Genomic DNA, 18,889 nt, shown 5'->3' on the forward strand with positions numbered 1-18,889 from the left:
TGTGCTTCCTTTTTGTTGATGGTGTTTACAAATGTGCTGTCTTTTCGTTGATGGTGCTTCCTTTTTGTTGATTGCGCATAGTAAAATATGTAGTGACTGAATATTTACTAGTTCAAAACCTCTTGGTGTTACTAAAATATTTTTCAAGGTCGCTTGGTCCTTTAGTATGTATTAAGATTTCATGATGGTCTAAATGACTGTAATTATCTAAAGACGAAGAAGGTCCTGCGGTTCTGAAAATTCTAACCTATACGTCTGATATTGTCATGACTCGGTCTGATGGTCCATAGACAATTGGCCTGTATGTGTGGCTTTGTACATGAACGATTTATAGGTTATTCAGATTATCGAATAATTAGACTTTCATGTAAGGCATAGCGGTACTGTATTTTAATTCGATGGTCAGGTATATTGTCTTGAGTTGTTTTTCGTAGAGTGAATGATTAATAAATTCCACGAAAGGTAATGGAAAATAAAATATATTTAATATTTAGTTACACCTGTCACTGGTCAAGCAGTGCGTTCATTACTTCTGGAACTATTAAGCAAAGTATAATGTTATTTATATCAATTTTCTCTTTATTATGTATTTCAGAGTATATTATACTCTATGTAACTTGGATGTCCAGGTCCGATCTCAAGACACAATGCGAACATGTTTAGGGTTTGGATGGTTGATCACCTCGTTCGAATATTGGAGGCCGCCAGCAAGACGGGGGACAACAGCGGAAGCAACGGTACACGTGACTGGACTGGAGGGAGGTCCTAGCGGTATAAATTGAGGTCAACACCCTAGACACAGCAGTCAACACATAGTCGTGTGGGTATAGAGCTAATATTAGTTTTATTAAATATCATTCTTACATATGTACTTTCATGGTTTTTGTGCCTACAGTGTCCATAAAGTATATAATATATTTACGTACCTGGTTCTTCAACTTAACAAGTACTTACATTTTACATTTTTAAATTCGAATTTGTTAAAGAACAATGGCTGAAATGATGTGTGTTATAAACTATAAGTCCTTCTATAACTGGTGTGATTTATAAGACTGTTATATTTTGAGGATAGTATGACCAATAGGATGATAATATGATGTGACATTGGCTTGATACTTCGCTTGAATGAAATTTAAATGATACCTTGAGATGAAAGCTGCAAGTGCGTGCATTGCGTGTTCATTTCATTTGATGAATTTGTTTCCAAATGCGTTACCTTATTTTGGTGCGCTTCTTCTTTCAATGGTGTTTTGACTCGAGTATTATAGTAATTGGTTCTTGATTTGACTAGAGTATTATTCCAACCGGTGCGTGTATATAAGCGAGTCCTGGACAGCAGGTCGCTCAGTTTGTTACTGACGCCGTCGGTGTAAGGATCACCTAGTTTGATTCTACTGGTGCATACGTCGTGTAATTGCCTGTTCTTGAGACTTCGATGGCATCTTTACCATCTAAAACGCCGAACTTGATGGACGACGCACCATCGTCTACGGGAACCCTGACGTCAGCTACGGTGGAGAAGGTGCAGATCCCGTCGGCAAAGACGACGTCATCAAAAGAGGAGATTTCAACAGTCGCGATACCGTCAGCAGGAGAGACTTTAATGCCGGTGGTGCTGACTACGCAGGAAAACTCGTCGAACTTCGTTTCGCCCTCGATGGAAACTTCAATGACTGGTGATTCAACACCGACTAACGAACATCGGTGCTGTTACTGTGACAAGATTTTCACAAACAGCAGCAATACTCGACGACATGAGAGGAGAGAATGCGCTAAGAACCCTTATCGTAAAATGTTTGTTTGTGAGAAATGTCACAAGCAATTTGCAAGACAAGATAATATGAAAACGCACATGAAGACATGCAAAGGACCTGCTGTGCGGCAGAAAGTAAAGGTTTCGGTGCAGCAACGATGTATTGATGTTCATAAGAGTATGCCTGGAGATGGTGTAACTGCTGCAACAACATCATCTGGTTCGGGTCTGAAAGGATCGTCTTCATCACCACGGTATTCTTGCAGCTACTGTGATATGTCGTTCGCATTTTCTCATGATGCACGAAGACATGAGCGGAGTAAATGCAAGAAGAATCCATCTCGTATAAAGTTTCGCTGTGATGGGTGTCATGAATGGTTTACACGTATTGACAGTTTGCGACGACATGTGAAAAAATGCAACGGTAAAGTCCGTGTGTCTACTGAAGAACTACCTGTAGAAACTTCGACTCCTCGCTTTAGATTGGAGACTCGTAAGAGAACAAGCAAGAAAACCGATGTGCAGCAACCGATTGGTATGACGTCTGAACATGAAAATAAACCTAAGACTGTGTTCGGCGCATTACAAGTGAATGATAATGGGTTCTACTTGGCGCAGTCTGCATTTCGTGGGACATTGAAAGACTACTATTATCCAAATACGTTAGGTGAGTCGAAAGACATTTGTAATTTTCTTGATGATATCAAAGAGAACATAATCAATCAGCTTACTGATGATGTAGCAACAAACGGTTCATTAAAATACAACTTGTGGTTGGACTGTATATATGGAAAGCCGTATCCATTCGAAGACGAAGTGAAGAAGTGTGCATTCAAGACATCGGCTGCAGTAATTTACAGTTCTAACGATGTGAAGCATACTGTTAAAAACGGTATCCAGAAACTCTGTCAAGAAGAGGAGGACTATGTCTGTAAAGGTTCTGGCTGGACTCTTTCTAGTATAAGCCGATTGGAGCTAAGAATTAGTCATTTCACGCCGCTGCGGACCTAAATGATTATAAGATTGCTGGCTTTCGCAAGTGTTCGTGTAGTAAAGTAGAAATTATGTAATAAAGTTTATTTTGTGAAAGAACTTGTGTTGTTTTCTTTCTCGAACCTGCCACTATTATATTATGTTTATTTTTTTCCATCTTCATTCCGAATCGTGTCAAGGGCCTGAGTCGACCTAATTAATCATTTTATTGTTTGCAAATTTATTTAATGAATTTGTAACTTTTTCCTGAATCTCTAGCAATATAATTACGAATTTTCCAAGATGGTGGTGTTGATGGCTTATAGGATGATGGTAGTAGAGGTTTTAAAGTCTCTTTAAGAATGTTGAAGATGGTTTATTGAAATTATTATTATTTTACATAAAATTAAACATTATTACATCGATCAGGTATCGAACAAAGGACGGGAATCCAGCGATTCAATAAATAAATTAATGGGTGATTTATTTAATAAATTTTGGAATCTTTCCCGAATTCCTAGCTAAATAATTATGGATTTTCAAGATGGTGGCCAAATGACAAGATGGTGGGTGTCACAGTAATAATAAATGATTACTGCACTCTAGCGGGTAAGAATTAAACTAACATGGCGTGAGCGCACTCTCACAAGATGGCTGCCTCCAGCAGACGAAAACAAGATGTCGGCCACCAGCAGACGAAAACAAGATGGCTGCCACCAGCAGACGAAAACAAGATGGCGGCCACCAGCAGACGAAAACAAGATGGTGGTTGATGTTTACATCGAATTTCAAAGTTCGAAAAAAAAAATTCAAATCCAAGATGGCGTCCGTGACACAAAGTGCAACGGTGACGTCACGATTCAAAGTTGGTGGAAATTTCTAGAAATACAAGATGGTGGATGGATTAGCATGGATTGGCATACAGATTAGTATGGATTAGCATACAGATTAGCATAGATTAGCATACGGATTAGCATAGATTTGCATAGATTAGCATAGATTGGCATAGATTGGCATAGATTAGCGTAGATTGGCATAGATTGGCATAGATTAGCATAGATTAGCATAGATTAGCAAGGTCAAAGGTCAAGTCCTGATAGCGGCTTAACAGTGGCTTGCGTTAGGGATGATTAAGCCACTTTTAGGACTTTTCTATCCACTGGGATTTTTACGGAATAAAACGGGAAATTTTCCCTCGAAACGGGAATTTTTCCCTCGAAAACGGGAAATTTTGAGTCATTTTGAGTCATTTTTGAGGAATTTTGAGGAATTTTGGGTCAAAAATGGCGTCATCCAAGATGGCGGCCGGCTCCTGGCTCCTGCGCCTGTGCTTGAACCCCCCTTTTCCAACTACTGGAATGCTTATTTTGAGAACTGTTTTAAGTTATAATTCCTTATATATTGGGATAAAGTTACTCAGTAGTTTATGCTGAACAATTGTATGCCTGATAGAACATACCCCACAAACATTTTCCAATAGAAAAAATTATTTTGTAAAATGATGCAATGTTCGTGATTGCCCCACACCATGGGGTAATGGTGAACACATGTTCGCCATTACCCCACACACATGAAGGTAAAATTATGTTTGAAACTTAGCTACATTTTCAGAGAGGAACTCAATTTAAATATCAATAATCCTTATTTGTCAATTGAAAATCATAATTTTGCCTTTACAAAACTACATTAAACATAAGACAGTAATAAAAAACCCTTTTTAATCAAAAATACTAAATGTTAAACTATCTGTGTAAATAGCAGCATGGCACTTTGCCTTAGCACACACATTAACTTGAACTACATCTAAATAAATCAATGAACAGCTTCTTACACTATTATCCACCTTGTAACTTTTATTTTTTTAAACAAAAATCACAAGAGAAACCTTCGGATCGCTCACATGCTGTGCAGTCTTTGTGAGCCCAATTTTCACAAGAAGCGCACTTGAACCAAATCTCATTATTGCGACCAAACTCTTCACAGATGCAGCAGATATCGGTACTATTTGCTATCATGTCAATACCGTCAGAATCATTCTCACACAGTTGCGATTCATCCACATCTTCCTCAGAGGATGATTCGAAGTTCAGGTTTCTCGAAACTTTTCTTGTTTTTTTTTTTTTCCAGCAGCCGATGATTTCTTAATTTTAATTCCATTTTCTTCACGTTGCTTCCTCTTCTGCCTCCTGATTTCCTTTTCATTGTAAACAGCTTTCATTGGAGTTGCAGTAATAATTTCGGAGTGCTGTTTCCGTCTCGGTTTGGCTTGGGGCCGTTTTGAAGGTCCCGGCAATGGAGAAATCTCTGCTACAGTTAGGCCTACAGCACGAGTAGCTTTTTTATTTTTGTCGCTTCCTCTGCAGGTTTCAGCCCTGATCATTCTGTTGTCCTCAACTGGTTCAGTAATGTTTGTAACCTGTCGAGTCATTTCCTCTTCAGTCATGGCCATTCTGCTGTCATCAACTGGTTCAGGAATGTCATTCGAACCTGATGGAGTTATTCCCTCTTCAACATGTGGTGCTAAGGTTTCATTAGGAGAGTTTTCTTCATCCTGTACAATTGGCATCAGTCTTGTTGCAGCAAAAAAATCATCATCTGAAAAAAAGTTTTCATTTAGGGGAACAATTCCTGCCTTCTTGAATCCGGAAACTGCTTTTTCCATATTTGCTACACCTACATAAGCAGTATTGAAGATGGATGCTACATCGGTAGGAATGATTTTGTCTGTAGAATGGTGCCTTAAAAACTGGTCACACTCTCTGTTAAATGCTGTCTTCAATGGTCCAAAGAATGAAATATCTAAGGGTTGGAGCCTGTGTGAGGAATGGGATGGTATTGACAACAATGTGATTCCATTTTGTTTGCAATATTCGTAAGTTGCTAAGCATGTGTGGCTAGAGTGGTTATCTAGGATGATCAGTACTGGGTCATTAACTGATGGTTTCGTAAATTTACAAAAGTGTTGAAGCCACACACGAAACAGATCCTCAGTCATCCATCCAGATTTTGAACACTGATACAGAGCCCCAGTTGGCCCCCCTCTACTGAAAGCAGGATTCATTCGTTCCCTGGGATAAATGAACATGGGAGGTACGTAAGTTCCTACAGCATTCATAGCACAGCAGACAGTAATGTTCCTTCCCCTTTCCCAACTAGTTGCTGCACCAACTTGCTTTTGTCCTTTGGGACCGATTATTCTGCACGGTTTTTGCACAGTAGAGATCCCACTCTCGTCGACATTAAAAATACGCTGTGTTGGGAATTTGAATTTATCCATCACAATGCGCAAATTCGAAAAAAAACAGCTGCACTTCTACTTTATTAAACACGAGTATTCGATTTATGCTTGTCGGTTCTGGTTTTCTCAAACTGAGCTGTGGGTTTCTCTTCAAAAAACCGTACATCCAGTCTTTGCCAGCCATACCACTAGCTTCATTAAAATTGCAATGTATATCATTTTCCCTAGCGTACTGGAAAGCCAAACGCCTCAGTTCGTCCGCCGACATGCCGTAGAAAAGTTTGGCCAAATTTAGCGCATGTTCAGCAATCTCCTTTTCCTGTTCCTCAGTGAAAACTGGTTTTCTTCCCATCTTAGGGCCCTTACAATCACCAGATTTCATTCTTCCATGGAGAGTTGCAATAGGAATTTAAAAGAAACGTGAAACATGACGAATTTTCTTTCCCTCCTGGATAGCAACAAGAGCATTCGACATGGTTTCTTCTGTCCATTTGGCCTTATCGGTTGTTCTCTTCTTACTTCTTGGCATCTGAAATGAGGAAACGTAGGAATAATGTAAATTCACATCTATATTTTTTTTAAGAATACAGTGCAATTTACAATATACCTAATAACAATTTTAAATGTCATCAATGTTTTTTAGAACTACAAAAAAATTTCTTTCTTTTCTTAATTAGTTGTTCACATAGCCCATAACATTGTTTATGAGTGTAATTTTTTTTTTTTTAATTTTACTGAGTAAGTTGGTTTTTGTAATGACCATAAAAACATAAAATGTAAATTTAGACCTTAAAATGCTATTTCACAAAAACTATGAAAGATACAAAATTTTCCTAACACCAAAAAATTAGTTCAATTTAGTGTGACTACAAATCTGCAAACGCAGCGGCGAACGTAACTTATATAAAAATATTTAAACATTGAACAAATATAGGTGGACTACGCCTTTAACTGACAAAGAAAGTGAAGTTGAAATAAATTTAAGTTTAAAAACACTGCATTTGTGAGGTAAAAACAGGATCGCAAGAAAATATTCAACAAAAAAAAAAAAACAGGTTTTGGACATGTCGAAAGAGTATTAATTTTCCCAAGTGTATTTATGTTATTTCGCTGTCGTGTAGACACCACATGAATGTCACAGATGGCTGCAGTAATTTTTCCTACATTTTAAAATGTATTTTCTTTACAAGTTTCGTCAATATCAAGTTGCATTTGCAAGGTAGGGAATGTTTAAATTATTTAAGATTAATTATTTTATAAATACAAGCAAATACTATAGTTTAATTATTTTTATATTTGGCTTACATTTTTATTAACAGATATTCTGAGGTATCCACACTCTTTTACAATTATTTTTCATTTTAAACCGAGTGTTTGAGATTCAGGTTTACAGTGCGGGGTAATTATGAACACGTGGGGTAATGGCGAACACACATACGATAGTTGTTCGTCATTACCCCAAAATGCGCCATTACATTTACAGACCATTACTGAAGTTACGAATACCCCCTTTTTTTGGAAACTATTTACAAACACACGTTACATCACACATTTCAACTAATGTATGCTGATTTTACGATAAAGTTAACATAATAATACTTACGATTTTTTTAAATGAACTATCTTCTTACAGTATACAGTACAAAGCCACAAAAATATTTCTCATTCCTACGCATCTGTTTCGAGACCAACGGCAGCTTGCTGGAAACATTTCCCAAAGTACACGACACATGCCAGCACCAACCAGACTGCTCTGGTACATGTAGAGACCCAGATAATGGAGTGTTCGCGATTACCCCGCGTTCGCCATTACCCCACTCTCCCCTAGGTATTGTACCCGAGCCGACAGATTACCAGGCCACGCATTTGACCACTGCATCACACCACTGACTTGATAGATTGTGAAAAGAAAAAAGAAAAAAGAAACTCTTAACTAATTTAAAATCTTTAAAGAACTTTTTCTCGCTTCCTAGGGCCCACTCAGGCGAAATACTTATGCTAGAACGTTGAAAACACCTGCCGACTTCTACTCATACAGTTTAAGCCAAATCGGTGAGCCTCGACTTAGACCCTCCCCTTAGTAAAGCTGGACTCCCAATCATCCGTTTCATCCGTCCGTCACCCGTCCGTCCGTCAATCACGTGACCTGCAGCCAATCAGATGGCCCGAAAAATTCCATCCGTCCGTCCGTCAAAACCTTGCCAGGCTGTAGCTTTTGACGGACCAACGGATGGTCCACCGCCTTGTTAAGTCGATATCGTCTTCAATACGACTTTCCGAAAACAGTGTTCGATTTTTTTAATTTGCAATATATAGAAGGCTGTGTCGTATTGACCGATTATTATTGTCATAATAACGGTAAAGATTGCTTATGAGAATGAGTTTTTCCGAAGTAATTCTGATAAATTACGTCCGGGAAAGGGAGCATTTGTATAATATATATAGCAAAGACTATCGGGATAAGCAACTGAGGGGAAAAGCCTGGATAGAAATAGCTTATTTCTGTTTACTTTGACACAGTAATAAAATAAGCATAATTTTATTAATTGCGGGCATAACTAATGTTATTTTTAAACGGCACCCGTTTAATCCACTTGTCAAAGCACGGTTCCCGCCTGTCAACTTATTATCACATTCATAAAAACAAAAGTTAATTATCCCAAGTAAATTATTTTCACTAAAAGTTTACCTACGATTGAGAAAGTATGTGGCGGAAAGTTGTATCACTGATATTTTAGAATAGTGACGGACGGACGGACGGACGGACGGACGTCGGATGGTTGAGAGTCGGTAATAATTGCCTAAAGAAATAATGGACCGAAATTGACGGACAGACGGGTGACGGACGAATGAAACGGATTATTGGGAGTCCAGCTTAAGATTTCAACTCTAAATTTTCCTGGCATTGCAGCATGCCAATTTTTTCTTTTTCTTTTATCCGGGTCGTTAGTTAGGTATAAAAACGGAAAAAAAAAAAAAAAAAAACCTCTTTGACGGTTTTAAGCCAGGCGCAATACAAGAGCGAGGCATTCTCTTTGCGGCAATTTTTTTTTTTTTTGGCAATGGTACTGATTAGGCATTTACAAGCACCCAAACGAATGAAAAAAAAATTTTATCTGAGAAAAAATCACAGTAATTGAGAGGAATTAGGAATAATATATTTTAAACGAAACTCCCATTTAACAAATTGTTAATGATGAGTTCCACTACTACTAGCGCAGTTAGATCCTAGGCCGCCGCGAGCTTCACTAAAGCCGTTAAAGCCGTTCACTAAGCCGACGAGAACCACCAAGACAAAGGATAGGAAGTTGCCAGATCTATCTCTTAATGACCGTGTCCGAACGTATATGTTTCTGTTGCTTTCCACATACATTGTTTTTATTGGTATCTACATATTAATTTGTTTCTAGTTTTTTTGTTTAATTTTTGAACATATATTTTATATTCACTTGTATTCTATCAATTTGCAGGCCATTGAAGATATTGAATCTCGAAATGGTTACCTAAAAGATGTATCTCTAAAGGTAATAAATGATCAAGCAAGAGTGATGCTGGAGCATAGTTATGCATCATTGTATGGACCCGTGCAAGAGGAAACTACCATCAGGCCCACTCCCAGTGTAATAATAAATAACCCATTTAAAGGTTTTGACAATGCTCCAGCGTATAAGCCGTTGGACATAAGTACAGGAATGGTAATTTCTGAATATGTCATTCCAAAACAACCCAAAATCAATCATAAGACTACACCGCGACGTGCCCAGTCGACGCAGTTAGCACGGCCGGCAAGAAAGAAAAGGAAGAGGAGAAATAAGCTTGTGTTTAAGAAAGTATGTGTATTTGCTATTGTAATCTTTGTGTAAAAATATTATTTGATCTTTAATGTAATACACTATTGTGACGTTATCTTGCCGAGTATCCATTGCATGATTGCACTCGCCATGCATGTGGGAAATCTACGATTCACAAAATTCTTTCATACATGCCCGAATTATTGCCGTCATGTAACTGCGGGATTTTTTGAACTTCATATATAATTAACTGTTAAAAATTTCGCCTGTGCAGTAACGAGGGCACCAACACGCGCGAGTTCCTACTGTGCTGGCAAACAGCTGGCGAAAATCATGAGAGGGACCTTAAACTTGTCGCGTAGTGCCTAGTGACAGGTATCAAGTGACGTAACAAAGATACTTACTGCAATTTTCTAATCAATATTGTTTTCATTTTTAACGGCCTAAGTATCTTTGTTACGTCACTTGATACCTTTATGCCTCAGTTTTAACCCGCACGTTATTCAACTTAAAAAAAAAAAATACAAGAAAGAAGGCAAGTATTCGGGCGTGTACGAAAGGATTTGTGAATTGTAGGCATGTTGTCTACTTCGCTCATAGCCTAATAATAGCTATAGATAGTATTGGTAACCTCCAATTACTGAACAGCTTGTTGTGCAATCAAACTGTCATAAGTGTGCCTTGGGAGTGGTCCTGTCTCTTTGGGAGAAAGTACCGTACCTGCCATTTGAGTTGTCGGAGTTGTTGCTCTGAGTTGTCGGAGCTGTTGCTCTGAGGTGTCGGAGCTGTTGCCGGCTCTAGTATCCGAGGCAGAATTAAACAGGATCACGGAATGGATGCACGGATGCTAACATGAAACCTCTCCACACTAAGGCAACTCACTACCTCCTCGTGGTACCAAGGGTGTGTACTAAAGTGATCTCTGCCGGGGAGTCGTCGTCCCTCGACGTCCTCAGATGTTCTAAAGGGGTATCTGGTGGGTGGAAAATCCCTCTTTGCAGGCTACATAAGATGGTTCGGAAACTTTACTTAGGGGGATCAGCACTGCCGGGCAACAGGCCGTCGGATCCCAAAGACCATGGTTCACCATAAAGAACCAATGACATAATCGAAATGGCTAGTCTGGGTGCGGCTTCTGCTGTGTAAACGGACACAACCGTGCGTGAAAGAATTCTGTAAGCTCCGGGGCACCAGAGTCGGTGGAGTATTCGAGGGGCTGGCCCTACGGGACCAGTTCCCTATGCGTGTCCTGCATTCCAGACCGTACCAGTTACTATACCTACTAGCTTACGGGCTAACAGACCGCACAAGCCCGTAAGTGCATTGAAAATCTAGGCAGTAATGTGGGGCGACCATTGCTGATACTGGAATTTGCCGTGGAGGTTTTCTCTACCGGCCTAGGTAGCATGGTGACGAAACGCTCTGACAGTTGGTGGCACTGATCGCGGGAGTCCTGAGGAGAAGTCGCTCCTGAGGATTCCCCATTCCGTTAAGGGGCGGACACAGTGTGCAGCGAAACAGCTCCGGCAATAGCTTGGACAGATAGTATAAGTTGGGTGTACTTTGGCCAGGCCATAGGCTCTCTGGGGTCCTAGAGATGTGATAGACTTGGTTAAGTGCCTTGTGATACTCTTCTCGTGGGATGGGGTTTCCCTTGAGTCAACCACAGGTTGGCCTAATTAGGTCAAGGGGGAGTGGGTGGCAATTATGCTTGGTGAGGGGATGGGTAGCCTCAGCCTGTCATTGTAGCTTCTCCTCAAACATCTCCAAGTTGCATTGAAATGGTGTATCCATTTCCCTATGGCTCTAGGGAGCTCGTGCTGGTGGCAATCCAGCCCTCATGGGAGCAGTTGACGGCAAGCCCAGCATTTAAACAACAATTGCAGCATTTGCTGATTGAATGTCAGAAGCATGTCTCATGGCAGATGCAGCTGGCACATTGTTGAGGCTATAAACTTTCATATCATTTTGAACATCTGAGATTCAATGCAATACATGTTAAATATCATTGCTAGTGCATTTAAAAGTTTGCTATGTGAAAACACTTTTGTACATTTAATACTTTTACAGTTCTGTTGGAAAAATATAAACCTATCAAGGCACTGTGTGCATACGACAAGAACTGTCCATGATTCCACTGATTGCTGATAAGCAGTCAATTTATTGTTCATATTTTCCTAAAAGTTCTGTGTGTTATATGTAGGACCTAGTTCTTGAAAAAAAATTGGTTGTCTGTAAAGTCGGTTTACGGACGATAGTTTAACGTGACGTCATAACAAAATATTGATGAAATGATTGCGTACTTTTATGAATAAAATTGAATCATTTTTATTGAATTATCACTATTTTGTATGGATACAAAGGAGTAAAATGAAATCTACAATTTAATTGATAAATTTACTTTTATTTGCACTCATTAATTCAAATATGTTTATTACTTTAACGAACATATTATTTTAACTATACCTTTTATACATGTTTGCTATTTAACTTCTTTCAATCTGTGTTATTCTGTTAAGGATAGGACGATGATAGGAAAAGTAGGAAACGAATGGGAGTGTTTCAAGTTTAATGTGCCTCGAAAAAGTCAAATCGATGGTTGTTCCAATCGAGTGGAAGAGAGATAGATGCGGCGCAAGCGTACAATGAGTGTAACGGGACACAGCACAACGATACAATGTACATAACGGGACACTTTTTTGTGCGTGCAGCCGGGGTTCATCGATTTATTAGACGTCACGTCAAAAATTTAAAAAATTCAGCATAATGAAAACATACTGTTGTGTGTTTATATTACTAAAAAGGTTGACACTAGGTAGTCATTTATACATACATGAATCTCTTTTTAAGAATATATGAAATAATTAGTGTTTTACTAGGTTTAATATTGTTCAGTGTTCTAATTGTTTATTATACTTTTATAAATGTGTTCATTTTAATTTATTTAAATGTTAGTAGTAGTTACATACTGTTACGATTTACCGCGGGTTCATAAAGGATAGCCCAATTAAAGATTTTATTACACTACACAGTTTTATTTATTGCCACTACTTATGTCACTTACAAAAAAATCTTCTACAAATAATTAATTACACTTAAAGAAAGGTCTATTCCTCAGTCACTCGTTCCACACACCTCGCTGGGCCGCACCTCTGGCGCAAATCTCGCCGCAGCACTCCTCGTGGGTCTCCGCCGCGGGACTCCGTCGCCACACTCTGCCGCTGCCGACGCACTTCCCCTTCGCCGAGGATCCGCTCGACTCCTCGCTCGCAACTTCGCTCGGGACTCCGCCGCGCCCGCGACTCTATCGCCTGGAAACTCCACCGCGGGAAAACTCCCGACTCCACTGAACTCTCTCACTCCCTGTCCTGGAACTTTCGTCCAAGGACTTCGCCACTCTGCCGCAACCGCGGCACTATCGCCTGGAAACTCCGCCGCGGGAGAACTCCCGACTGAACACTCCGAACTCACTCAGACTCTCAGACTGGCTCGAAGGTCGGCCCCACCCCCTTATATAGCCCTTGGATTCCCGTCCAGAACAATCGGGAATGTCTCCGAGATATCGCGCGACCTTAGCCGTCAAAATGCCCAGAAACGCGTCGTGAGTCCTGTCGAAGGACGTGGCGGCTGCTCAAAGAACGCCGATAAACGCAACAACCATCGGGTTCCCACAAAACGCGCCGATAAACATGTCTGAGTCCTTTTATGCCGCAGTGCGGCCTCTTTTACGTAACTCTATCTGAGGCAGGTGCGCGCTGCGAAGGTCAGGATGTCGCGAGATAGTATGACACGAGATACCAGGGAGAGGATGCGGGTGGAAGGGGGCGCAGACAGGCCGAACGAGCGCGGCGACGCCAAGCACTGCAGCCAAGCGCGATCGTAACATTGCCCCCTCCTTTAACCTGTTCGTCCCGAACATTTAATGCATCTCCTCCTGGAGGTCCCCATGCTGCTCGAAGTTTAGGCCTCCTGCCTTTCCTCCATCGCGGGCTGTACAGTCTCACCACATAATCCTCTCTCGCAGTAGATGTAGCTTATCACCCGGCGACAATTCTGCATCGCAGATGCCCCATGTTGTTCAGCCAGCTGCCCGAGACGGGCCGACCGTGGCCTTGGACGGACCCGATACTCTTGAGTGCATTGCTTATTGCCTTCCAAAAGTTTCCTTGTTTCTTCCCTTTTTCTCTCCATTTCTTCTCTCGCAGCTACTTGTTCGCACAGCAAATCTTCCCGGCTCTTCTTCGTCTCTTCTCGGTTACTCGTGCCCTCTTGGTTCATCTGAGTCTCGCCTGGACTGCACTTAGTTTCTCCATGTACCCTCTTCATGACTCCTTGTGTTCTCATTTTCTCTTCTCGGTCTTTCTTCCCCTGTTCTTGGTCCTTCTTCACCTTTTCTTGGTCTTCCTGTGTTCTTCTTGGTCTTTCTTCGTTTCTTCTTTGCGCTTCTCTATCTCTTCTTGACTCATGTACATCTCTTCTCGGCTTTTCTTTGGCTCTTCTTGGCATTTTCCCCTCTCTCTTTCGTTTATCTTCATTTCTTCTTGTTCAGTGTTCCTCACTTTGTAACTCATCTTTACTACATTTGTGCTGTACTTCAACTCTTCTATCATCTTCATGTCCTGGCTGTTCTCCTCTCCTTGGCTAATTTTCTCATGAATGTTTTTCTCATCACTGTCCTTTGCTTCACTGTTCTTCTCTTCATTGTTCTTCTCTTTGCTGTTCTTCTCTTTGCTGTTCTTCTCTTTGCTGTTCTTCTCTTTGCTGTTCTTCTCTTCGATGTTCTCTTCTTGGCTGGTCTCCTCTTGGCTGGTCACCTCTTGGCTGGTCTTCTCATCACTGTTCTTCTCTTGGCCGGTCTTCTGTTCGCTGTTCTTCTCTTTGCTGTTTTTCTATTGGCCATTCTTCTCTTGGCTGTTTTTCTCTTCTAGGCTTATCTTAACTTCGGTCTCCATTTCATTCTTCATTTCTTCCTGGCCATTCTTCATTTCATCCTGACACTTCATTTCCTCCTGTCACTTCTTCACTCCTCTAGGCTATTATTTGACTCACTCTTCGTTTCTTCATGATGGTCCTTACTCTCATTATTTGCACTCTTCACTTCTTTCGCAGAGTTCTTCATACTGGTTCTCCATGCCCTCGTGTCATTCACCATTTCTTTCGTATAGTTCCTCCAAATGGCTCTTATTTCTTCCAGGGCAACCCTTATCTCCCTGATATCTTCTACACTTAAGTCTTCAGCAGCCATATCTCTCTAAAGCATTTACTAATTAAACAACCTAAATAATTTTTTTTCTAATACTTTTCTTAATTTTAAATGACCTAGCCGAACCTTCTAATTAAACTAACAATAACTCTATTACATTCAAAACTAACACTGACTACAGTATACTAAAACTAACTCTAGAAAGTTTCAAATTCACTAAAGTTCTAAACACTAACTATATTCTCAATAACTAAATTCTATCCTCAACTTTTATTCTAATAATGTAACTGAATCCTAAATCTATTAATTACGGCTATCCCACTTCTGACACCAAAATGTTACGATTTACCGCGGGTTCGTAAAGGATAGCCCAATTAAAGATTTTATTACACTACACAGTTTTATTTATTGCCACTACTTATGTCAATTACAAAAAAAAATCTTCTACAAATAATTAATTACACGTAAAGAAAGGTCTATTCCCCAGTCACTCGTTCCACACACCTCGCTGAGCCGCACCTCTGGCACAACTCTCGCCGCAGCACCCCTCGTGGATCTCCGCTGCGGAACTCTGTCGCCACACTCCGCCGCTGCCGACACATTTCCCCTTCGCCGAAGATCCGCTCGACTCCTCGCTCGCAACTTCGCTCGGGACTCCGCCGCGCCCGCGACTCTATCGCCCGGAATCTCCACCGCGGGAAAACTCCCGACTCCACTGAACTCTCTCACTCCCTGCCCTGGAACCTTCATCCAAGGACTTCGCCACTCTGCCGCAACCGCGGCACTATCGCCCGGAAACTCCGCCGTGGGAGAACTCCTGACTGAACACTCCGAACTCACTCAGACTCTCAGACTGACTCGAAGGTCGGCCCCACCTCCTTATATAGCCCTTGGGTTCCCGTCCAGAACAATCGGGCAAGTCTCCGAGATATTGCGCGACCTTCGCCGTCAAAATGCCCAGAAACACGTCGTGAGTCCTGAAGAAGGACGCGGCGGCTGCTCAAAGAACGCCGATAAACGCAACAACCATCGGGTTCCCACAAAACGCGCCGATAAACATGTCTGAGTCCTTTTATGCCGCAGTGCGGCCTCTTTTACGTAACTCGATCTGAGGCAGGTGCGCGCTGCGAAGGTCAGGATGTCGCGAGATAGTATGACACGAGATACCAGGGAGAGGATGCGGGTGGAAGGGGGCGCAGACAGGCCGAACGAGAGCGGCGACGCCAAGCACTGCAGCCAAGCGCTATCGTAACAATACTTTGTACACCATTCCAAATCACATTTAGCTGTACATATAAGCTTAGGTTTATGATTTTGACGTGACGTCTAATAAATCGATGAACGCCGGCTGCACGCACAAAAAAGTGTCCCGTTATGCATTGTCCCATTACGCTGTGTCCCATTATGCTCATTGTACGCTTGCGCCACATCTATCTCTCTTCCACTCGATTGGAACAACCATCAATTTGATTTTTTCGAGGCACATTAAACTTGAAACACTCCCATTCGTTTCCTACTTTTCCTATCTCGTCCTATCCTTAACAGAATAACACAGATTGGAAGAAGTTAAATGGCAAACATGTATAAAAGTTATAGGTAAAATAATATGTTTGTTAAAGTAATAAACATATTTGAATTAATATGTGCAAATAAAAGTAAATGTATCAATTAAATTGTAGATTTCATTTCACTCCTTCTTTTTATCCATTTAAATTAGTGATAATTCAATAAAAAATGATTCAATTTTATTCATAAAAGTATGCAATCATTTAATAATGTTTTGTTATGACGTTGTCACGTTAAACTATCGTCCGTAAACCAACTTTACAGACAACCAATTTTTTTAATTTTTATTGCATACAAATTTTTTAAATGAAATTTTTATTTCTTTAAGTAATTTGAGGATATTTAATGTTTGTTTTATATTTGAGGTAGGTGTGTTTTTAAGATTATAGTATTGTACTTGACAGAGTATATATAATTTTTAATATGTTTTTTAGTTATTATTTGATGTCGTATTGTATTATAAGTAGGCTACCTAAACTTATTGTGAAGGTCATTGTATATTCAAAGTTGTCTTATATTTACTTGGGTAGATATGGTAAAAAATTTATATTTGAAATCCTTGGTTTGTAAATTATATTTGATTTAGATTCATTAAATAATATTTAGGTGGCAAAGCAATTGATACTTACTCTGCCACTTCTTGGAAGTATGTTTTGATAACTAAATGTTGGAACACAACCCTTGGTCAAAAATATAATACCTATCTTAAAACTGTATGACAGGTTTGCAGTATATCATTTTATATTGATGATATTTTTCATGAAGTTTTTTTTTTTTTGCTGCCGACTATCAAGTCTTCAGCTAACAATTAGAAATGAAATCATTTTAAGTTCCTATATTCATATTTACTCAAATCTAGATGACCTAGAATTTTATGAAAACCTAAAGAATAAAACCTGAATGAAGTATAAAATTTACTTGAATATAAAATAACCATGAATATGACAAGTGCTAACATATAATGCTAAACTACTGGCAGTGATCCATCACTTGTAAGAGCAATATTGTGAAAATCACAATTTATGAAAATCTAAAACCATTATACATTATCGTTTGTTGATGTTTGACCAGAAAATTTAAATATTTGCAAATAATTTTTATTTCTTAGTATTTATTTCTTTTGTTACATTTTATTGGTTAGCGTGAATCAATAAGCATTTACTATTTATTTTGGTACACACCAGAACATAGGTACCTACTTCATTCATTAAAATCTACAGTACAGCTTAAAGAAAAGCACATAAAAACATGTCATTCATAGTGCCATAAAAACTGTTTGCACAATTGTCAGCAGTGTCACCAGTCACACAAAAAAAACATAACACTTTCTCTTCTAAAGCTATATTATACTTTGCGTGTGCAAGGATGTAGTATCACTGCAAAGATTTCACGTTGATACATCTCAATTGTGTCCTTATAAAGTATAAGAACCTTTGAAACAATTAAAAATATTATGATTTATGGTTACCTATGCTAAAGAAAATACATATTATTCATATTTTATTTTCGTAGCTTGTGATATATATATATATATTAGTTGTTGGGAAATTATGCATTCATTAGTTTTAGATTTATTAATTTGAATATCATGCCAGTTTTACATTTAAATTACTGTACCTGTGCTGTAGTTAATTTGGGTACGGTACTGGTGGCTGATTTGGATTTTTTTAATTTATTGTTGTTGTTAATAGCACAGAGGCTAACATAATCACATAAAAAATAAAACATAGGTTTCATACATCCAATACTGACAACATTATAACATCGTATACATACAAAATCACCTTGGTATACATATATACACCATCCGACTTATAAGTTGGTATCTTAATATTTTTTTAAAAATATATTCTGCAGGCCTTGTTTTAGTTTTTTTTTTTTACACTTGGTGGGTCTGTATGTTTAAATTGTTATATTTTAAGTAAAAACATTGTTTTCCCTAAAGAAAATAATATTACATATCTGCAGTCACTAGTTATGTAACTGCAGTTGATACTAATAGCCAACCATATCGTGAAAACGTTAGTTATGTACAGAAAGTGAAACTTACTGTGCTTATATAATTCTTCTAAAAAATAAAAATGAAAACATACCACTAATTTTTGCCATTGTGATTTGAATTCACTTTTTCCTGTTTAGGATTTTAATGTCTGCTTTTTAATGTCAAAGTTTGTATTTTCTAACAATTTTAATTTTCTTATAATCAATTTAAATAACATTTTTAATGTTTATTCTCTATTGGCATGTATTAACATGACAAGTAACTTGTGATAAATATACAGATCAGATGGGCTTAGTTGTTGAAAAAAAAAGAATACAGTCTCTGCTAATGAATATTTATTAAAATAATATAGATTGACAAATAT

General features: G+C 39.1%; 1 protein-coding gene across 2 annotated transcripts in view; it reads left to right on the forward strand.

The window, feature by feature from the left end:
* The window catches only part of LOC134530653 (uncharacterized), a 114,595-nt gene that overhangs the window by 85,090 nt on the left and 10,616 nt on the right, over positions 1-18,889 (forward strand). The window contains exon 2 of one of the 2 annotated variants that reach the window (XM_063365686.1): positions 9,434-9,793. The exons of the other annotated variant lie outside the window; for it this stretch is intronic. Coding sequence (XP_063221756.1) covers positions 9,434-9,793 — 360 coding nt within the window. The remainder of the gene's footprint in view (positions 1-9,433; positions 9,794-18,889) is intronic. 2 annotated transcript variants of the gene reach the window in all.

This window comes from Bacillus rossius, chromosome 3 (genome assembly GCF_032445375.1).
Source record: "Bacillus rossius redtenbacheri isolate Brsri chromosome 3, Brsri_v3, whole genome shotgun sequence".
Lineage (NCBI taxonomy): Eukaryota > Metazoa > Arthropoda > Insecta > Phasmatodea > Bacillidae > Bacillus > Bacillus rossius.